This window comes from Otolemur garnettii, unplaced genomic scaffold (genome assembly GCF_000181295.1).
Source record: "Otolemur garnettii isolate 467f Iridium unplaced genomic scaffold, OtoGar3 scaffold00178, whole genome shotgun sequence".
In the NCBI taxonomy this organism is placed as follows: domain Eukaryota; kingdom Metazoa; phylum Chordata; class Mammalia; order Primates; family Galagidae; genus Otolemur; species Otolemur garnettii.
Genome location: NW_003852573.1, coordinates 3398601 through 3406782, shown reverse-complemented (window position 1 = coordinate 3406782; position 8182 = coordinate 3398601). Strand labels below are relative to the sequence as shown.

Genomic DNA, 8182 nt, shown 5'->3' with positions numbered 1-8182 from the left:
TTTTAGAGTGTAACTACCACAAATAAGAATAATCAATTACATACCAAGAGGAAAAAGTGTGTTTCAAATGCATCTGATTTCCTGACAAACGCAAGGGGGAATAAAAGCCTTCCTAAGTAATTACTCCACCACTCTTTCAAAGAGACTATAAACGCAATCATCCTGCCTTCTTGTTTCCTTTCCCCTGTTCTCGCTCCACTTTATCCTTCCTAGGTTTTTCCCTCTTTCTGTTTCTTGAAGGGGTCTCCACTTACATGCTTTCTAAGAATCTTGAATCTTATACTACATTTTTTTTTTCTTTAAAAAATGTTTAAAGGACAGAGCAGCTTAGAAAGAGAAGAGTAAGCTCCTCCTATGGCGGTAGAGATGTGGCTCAGTTTACCTCCCCGTACAGGCCGCCAAACGGTAGGTGTGGGGAAAAGCTCAGTTGCTCACTTGGTATTGTGTGCAGGACGAGAAAGGAGTTTCTCTAGGCCAAGATTAGAATATAAAAGTATAAGTTTATTTTATATTTGAGAGAGGGATAAGGAGGGGGAGAGAGGAAAAACAGAGAATGGGTTGGTATCCCCCCAAAAGAAAGGAAGAATGCCACCGAACTTATACTAGATTTTATAGAGGTGGACACACAAGAGCTCTATGGACCTTTTTTTCGGAAAATTAATTGCAAAAATCTGTCGGGCCGGCTCGGCGCCTGTGGCTCAAGCGGCTAAGGTGCCAGCTACATACACCTAAGGAGGCGAGTTCGAATCCAGCCCGGACCCGCCAAACAACAATGACGGCTGCAACCAAAAAATAGCTGGGCGTTGTGGCGGGCGCCTGTGGTCCCAGCTACTTGGGAGGCTGAGGCAGGAGACTCGCTTGAGCCCAGGAGTTGGAGGTTGCTGTGAGCAGTGAAGCCAACCCAGGGGCTCAGCTTGAGGCTCTGTCTCAAAAAAAAAAAAAAAAAAAAAAAAAAAAAAATCTGTCGGGCCTCAGTTTCATGGAAACCCACAGAAATGGAGTTTTTCAGCTTCAGTATCCACCTTTTGAATCTCCCCATATACGTTATAAAAATACTCGAAAATAATATTTATTCCTTCCTAGCTCTCATACATTAAATGCAGAGCACTTAAACTGCCCAGGCCTATCCAGAAAATGTGTCTGTTTCTCTTTAAGACAGAGGTCGGGTAATCTGCCCTATTTAAAGATGGCTGTTCTTGCGTACTACCCGCCTCGCACGCATGCTCCTAGGACGCAATTCAGGGTTAAGGCAATTCAGGAACTTCAGTTGGGCAAGATGGAGACTCAGCCAGCGGCGAGACTGCACCTCCCAGCATGCACTGCAGCCGGACCCGGAGTGGAGACGTCGAGTGATGGGGGGTCCCCTCGGTGTTTTAGGCCGCCGCGTCAGTTATAAAGATTGAGGCGGAATCCGGGCCAGAGAACCCGACCTCTGCGGACTGGGAAGATGGAAGCGTGGCGCTGTGTGAGGAGAGGCTACGGCCGCTGTGTGGTGGGAAGAGGCCGGTCAGTAGGGCTGGATGCCTAGAGGGAGGAGAGAGGGGCGGGCGGCCGAGATTAACCTGGGGCGGGGCAGGCTGGGGAGGAAGGAGGAGAAAGAGGGTCTGAGCCGCGGTGCATCCGGGACGCGCCTCCGGAGACCCTGATGGATAGGTAAACCCGGCGGTCAGCCGGCGGAGCGCTGGGCCGACCAGGTCTGGGGCCTGACACGGAGTTCCTTGGCCGTTGGGCAGGCCTGTGCCTTCCCGACCCGCTCCAGTGGCCTTGCAGCCCCGGCCCACTGTCCCCAACCCAACCTCCAAAGCGGCCCCGGCCTGCTCCCCAGACTCCGCTGCACCGTTCCGGAGCCGCCTGCCCGCGGGGAGGCCGCCTGTCCGCAGTCGGTCCCCGCGCCTGACCCCGAGGGAGGCGCGCGTGTTCCATTCACGCCAGGAGGGGTTTGTGTTTTGTTGGTGTTAGTCTCTCTCAAACTTCAGTCACTTGTATACCAATCCTCATGGTTATGGGCAAGTTCTCCTTCCCCCTATATTATTTACTGGGTATATTTCTTTAAATTGATTCACTTTTTTTTTTTTAAGCACTTCAATAGGTGCATTAGTGTCGCCCTAAACAGTGTTTGCAAGATCTTGGGCTTTATGTACTGATTATGGGTTTTTTCCTAAGAAACTTTGAAGTTAGTACTTAGATGTTAATTGTGTACCCTCTGAAACCAGCTGGTTGGTGTACCACACACCATGCATGGGAAACACAGCATTGTATTAGTTATTACATAAGTCATGGGGATCTGGTTTGAGCTCCAGTAGGCTTGGGACTTGATGACAATTCAATTCAACAGTGTTTCCTGAGTACCAGATGTTTGCCAGGCATTGTGTTAGGCACTTGTGAAGAAACTGGAATTAAAATGAATAAGAAAGCTCTGGCCCTGAAGTCGCCTAATATCTTAAGAGGAAAAAAATCCGTATAAATAACTACAAGTATAGAGAATGAGTGTTGTAGTAAAAGTATTATATTTTCACACAGTACCTTGTTAGGACAGAAAATGCATGGTCCTAGTGCCCAAATTCCTGGGCACTATGCAGAGTTGTCATAAAGCAGGTTAGAGGGCTCATTTAATGTCTGTAAAGAGTTACAATTAAGTACGTTTTATGGAACATTTTGCCAATACAGAAGCTGCAAAAGTTTAAAAATGCTGTTAAAACAAGCAAAAAAAAGCCCAAAACTAATGTGTAAAAGTCAAATAGCACTAAATGCAATTAAGCAAAATTCCTGTACGGATAGACGTGAACATTATTGATAATGTCTTTGAAATACACCTGTAATGAATTCTGGAGGAAAGAAGTCCTCTGAATCTTAACATTTTGCCAAAGTAGTTGAGTAAGAAGATGATGCTTCAGCTGCAATGTTTCTTGAGAACCTGAGAGCAATATATCTATTAAAAATAATTTTAGCGTTATCTTGGAGATATTTTGGGTGGTGTCTTAAATTGAAGCCGTTAGGTTTGGAGTGTTGGTACATTCCTAGTAATGGTTCCTATCCTCTTTCATTTACCTCAAGGAGAAGTGTGCTTTAAAAAAAAAAAGAATGGAGAAATAAATTATCCATCCACTGATTAGCAAAGGAAGTAGTTTTGTGAAGTTGTGATAGGATTTTGTTTGCCCGTGATAGGATTTTGTTTTCCCAGTTGTGCCAGTGTTTGGAAAAATCAAACTTTGGTTTAAAAAACTGTTCAAAACATGTTTTTTATTCCAAATGCAAGTGGGAGGAGAGATTTGCATAATTGTAGTCCAGTATGTGTTCCATATTTGTTTTTAGTATTATGTTTGCCAGGGATTTCATTTTCTTGCTGCGTTTTATTAGGGGGTAGAAAGCTGTTTTGAATACCAGTTTGGTGGTCGAGTGGACTTTTTGAGAGGTGTGTGGTATTTTGGCAGTCTGGGTGGCATTCTGTGTTAAGTATTTAGAGCACCAGTCATGGTTGTTTAGGGAAAGAATATTGAGGTGTTGATGCCAATAATTAAATCATAGGTGCTTTTTCCCTTTGTGCTTCACAGATTTAGAATTCACCATTTTAATCTTATAGACATTATCTTCCATTGAGGAAATACACTGTTTTTAGATTTTGTGTCCTATGGCTGAACAAAAAGTGGTGCCTTAAGGAGTGTATTTATTTCTTTTAGATACCCCACGTTTCCCCATCACCTGAAGAGTCTGGGCAGAGACTGGACTACACCGTGGGAGAATCTACAGAGATGTTGCTGGAACAGACATATTTCTAGTTGTATGAGGTGGCCTGGACATTATTCTCGTGCTCCTTACCCATACTTCAGTAGTAGGCATTTTTCACTAAATTGGCGACCACCTTGTTTGTTTGAATCTAGAACTCAGTTTCAGTACTATAACTGGAGATCTGACAACCTAAGCCAGACATCTTTGATTCATCTCTCTAGTTACGTCATGAGCTCTGAGGGAGATGAACCTTCATCAAAACGAAGAAAACACCAAGGTAAAGGTGACATTTATCTTGGTGCAGAAATAAACATAAGTTATAGATTAAGTTGAAGCTTTCATATCTAATCCTTAAAACCTCTTATAGGTTTATAGGTGTTTGGCGTTTATTTTTAGCCAGTAGTTTTTTGTTAGTAAAAAATGAATTATTTTTAAATGTCTTATTTTTATCTTACCTTAATTGTGTAATTCTGGCTGTAAAAATAGAAATGACTCTACAGAGAGAATAAGAGAAGAGAAATAGATTACAAAAGTAAGTTTAATTTAAGAATAATTTTCAAATCCAAATGTTATTGAAATAAAGGTCCTTAGATTTTCTAGAAATTGGTGAATGTACTGCCGGGCGCAGTGGCTCATGCCTGTAATCCTAGCACTCTGGGAGGCTGAGGCAGGTGGATTGCCTGAGCTCAGGAGTTTGAGACCAACCTGAGCAAGAGCAAGACCCTGTCTCTACTAAAAATAGAAAAAATGAGACAAGAGGATTGCTTGAGCCCAAGAGTTGGAAGTTGCTCTGAGCTATGATGATCCCATGGCACTCTATCCTGGGTGGACAGTTTGAGACTCTGTCTCAAAATAAAAAAAGAAACCATAGCTCAGTGGTTAGGGCGCCAGCTACATATACCAAGGCTGGCAGGTTCAAACCCAGCCTGAGCCTGTGAAACAATGACAGCTACAACAACAACAAGTGTAGCTGGGCATTGTGGCAGGCGCCTGTAGTCCCAGCTACTTGGGAGGCTGAGGCAAGAGAATCGCTTGAGCCCAAGAGTTAGAGGTTGCTGTGAGCTGTAATATTACAGCCCTCTACTGAGGGCAATATAGTGAGATACTTGTCTCAAAAAAAAAAAAAGAAAGAAAGAAAGAAATTGGTGAATGTTATCACATAAAGGATAAGGGTAAAATAAAAACAAAATCAAAAAAGTTCACAGATCTTAAAAATTTTATGTTTTCATTTCATTTTCTTTTTTTAAACAGTTTTTGGCTGGGGCTGGTTTGAACCCGCCACCTCTGGCATATGGGGCCGGTGCCCTACTCCTTTTAGCCACAGGTGCTGCCCATTATGGTTTCATTTCTTTTCTTTTTTTTTTTTTTTGAGACGGAGCCTCAAGCTATCCCCCTGGGTAGAGTGCTATGGCATCATAGCTCACAGCAACCTCCAACTCCTGGGCTCAGGCGAGTCTCCTGCCTCAGCCTCCCAAGTAGCTGGGACCACAGGCACCCACCACAACGCCCGGCTATTTTTTGGTTGCAGCCGTCATTGTTGTTTGGCGGGCTGGGCTGGATTCAAACCCACCACCTTGGGTGTATGTGGCTGGCGCCTTAGCCGCTTGAGCCATAGGCGCCGAGCCTATGGTTTCATTTCTAATGCTAACTTTAAAAAATATAAGGCAGAAGGACTCTTAAATAGAAACAATCATGAATGAAAGACATTTTCTTACAAGATTTTAGTGTATTAAATCTGTATTTCTCAAATTGGGGTCTAGAGATAATAATGTTGAGAATCTGTCATAAGTATTATCTTTAAGAAGGGAAACCACATCTTAATTCAACTTTGAGAGACAATTTTTTAAAAAGTTGACTACTTCTATTTTTGTCATAATCTTTTTACTCTGAACATTCACTAGACTCCCTCTGTGCTGTCAGTCCTGCCCCTACCCTCCCCAACTCCCCCATATCCTAAAAGTAGAAATGATGTGTAAGTAGAATTTGGAATTGTCTTTTGTATTGAACTATAATTTTCAGTGAAGATCGTTTCTCTGAAGATATTGGAGGGAGAGTAGACTATGTGGGTGGGTGTTCACATGTAGGGAGCTATCATGTAACTTTGCCGAAGGAAAATGTTCAGAGTGGGTCTTACCTGGAAGTTAGGGTAGAAAAATTAATCAGTGCTCTTCTGTTTTCCTCTGCCTTTGTTATCAGTAGTCTACTAGGTTGAGTCAGGATTGTTAAACTAATGTTCAAGTAAATATGTATCTTACTGCTACACAGTTACAAAGAACCTAGTTAGAAAAAACAGATAGGTATAAATAGAAATTTTAAGCACCCATAAGTGAAAATCTGTTTGTGTCCACCACAGCATATGGACATAAAAAGAAATAATTCGTTTGAATGAAAGAAAGATATATTTAGAGGCGTTAAAATTAGCTTCTTAAGAACAATCCATGATCTGTTAATCTAGGGCTAAATGATGATATCAGATTGCTTTTCATTCATATATTTGTTGGTCATGAGGTTAGTACGCTCCCTTTAGTCTCTGTTCAATCTGGTATGCTCTCAGGTGGAACTGTGGCTTACTGATACAAGCATGGACTTAGGAATGACTCCCAGTTCTTATTCTTTTTTTCAATGCCAGCAGAAAAGCAGCTGCTCTCATTTCTGATCCACCGCTAAAACTGTATGAACTTGGACAGGTTATTTAATGTCTTTGTTCCTTGGAATTTTAGTGTAAAATAATGCTTACTTTGAAAGTGAGTTGAGGATGAAGTGCCTAACACACTGTTGGCTTCATAGTAGGTACTCAGAAAATTGTGATTTTTTTTTTCCCTTTAATGGATGGGGAATTACATTTACATACTGATAAGCCTTGATTGCAACCTGACTCTTTATATGTCCATTCTTCCTAGGTGTTGTGAATAAGGAAAATGCTCTTCGTTAAGCCATATTTGTGACTTCTGATATTTCACTAACACTTTTCAGTCAAGAGAACAGCATTGCTAACTTGCCCATCACTTTAAAGTGGTATTTGAAGGATTTGTATGACTCAATTCTGACTTTTTAATTAGGCACCCTAAAAACCTGATCAGGCCTATTGCTTACTTTCTTTGATTCATCTGTCTTCTCTGCTGTGATCACCTTGTTCCTCCTGATATGGAAGGTATATAAGTTTTTCTAGTGTGAATTTATGTTGTAAAGTATATGAAGACCAAAGATTATCCTCTTTATCAGTGGTTTTCAAATTGTCTTCCATGGAACCTAAGCATTTCAACACCTTTCTGTAAGTGTATTAAAAATAAATATAATCAGGATAAAACGTGTGTTCACCCCAGTCCCAGTCCCAACATGCCGTGGATTGGTGTTCCATGACATGAAAAGTGATGCCAAAGGGTTCTACAAGCTATAGAAGTTTGAAAGCCACTGCATTAATTAGATAATCCAGTGTTCCCAGTTACTTAAAAAGTGGAATTGCAGTTTATCAGGACTATAAAAGTCTTAATGTATTTGTATATCATTACATGTACTTATTTTATAAGGACATGAAAAAGATTTTCAGACCTTCATCTTTGATATTTTAATATGACAATAATAGCAGAATAGTGTTCTATTATACTGATAGCTTGCATTTTATTTGCATGATTAGAACCCTTTCCATCTCATATACGTAAGAAGACTTTGATTTGTGGTTAAACCATCATAAATAGTCCCCAATTTATGAATGAATTGTGTTCTTAAAAACTTGATCAGTCCTTAAAAAAAAAAAAAAACTTGATGAGTCTTTGTCCCCATAGACACTGCATTATAAATCTCAAAGTAGCTCTGTGGAGCTAGACAATGGACCTTAGTTTTGCGTCCTTCTGGGTAGGATACCCCATCTTCATTGAAGGGTAGAGAAGGGGATAGTTTCCTTTCCTTTTCTGGTATCAGACAAGCGCTAGGCAGAATTCTGTAATAGTTGAAGAGTTTTGTTTGGTTTAGTTTTGTTTGCTTCCACCTTTTTTCTTTATCCTTCTATTATTTTCATGATATCATAAATCTCTTATTCTGCCCATCCCTCACTGGTCATAAAAATTTTCTTCTTCTGTCCCCTGGTCAAAATTTTTATTCCTGCAGTGCAATGGGTATCAGCTATTTAGATTTTGAGGAAAGCAATCTGATTGAACTAATTTATCAGGGGATTTTAAAATTACTACTTCATTGGCATTTTTAAATAATGTGTTATTTTTATTATAAATATATTGTTTTTGTAGAAGATTTGGAAAACTATAGAATAGAATATTTTAATCTCAATTCAATTTTTAATTGGTAGAGTTTTAGGGATCAGGGATCCCTAAAACTTCCTAATCCAGGGAAGTGAAAACCTTTTGCAGGGAGATAGTCTAGGATGGAGATTTTCCATATAATTTAATCATGTTTGAAACTCTATCTCCAAATCTATTTTTCTTTTTTTTTTTTTTTTTTTTTT

At 40.5% G+C, this 8182-nt stretch overlaps 1 protein-coding gene across 3 annotated transcripts in view; it reads left to right on the top strand.

Annotated features, from left to right (window-relative positions):
* Window positions 1-1243: 1243 nt before the first annotated feature.
* Window positions 1244-8182, top strand: part of ANGEL2 (angel homolog 2) — a 23694-nt gene continuing 16755 nt past the window's right edge. The window contains exons 1-2 of one of the 3 annotated variants that reach the window (XM_012811864.2): window positions 1244-1506; window positions 3678-4003. In XM_012811864.2, coding sequence (XP_012667318.2) covers window positions 1448-1506; window positions 3678-4003 — 385 coding nt within the window. In that variant the 5' untranslated portion in view covers window positions 1244-1447. Of the gene's footprint in view, window positions 1507-1599; window positions 1654-3677; window positions 4004-8182 lie in introns of those variants that run through there. The other 2 variants (XM_023519498.1, XM_023519499.1) reach the window with 2 other exon arrangements.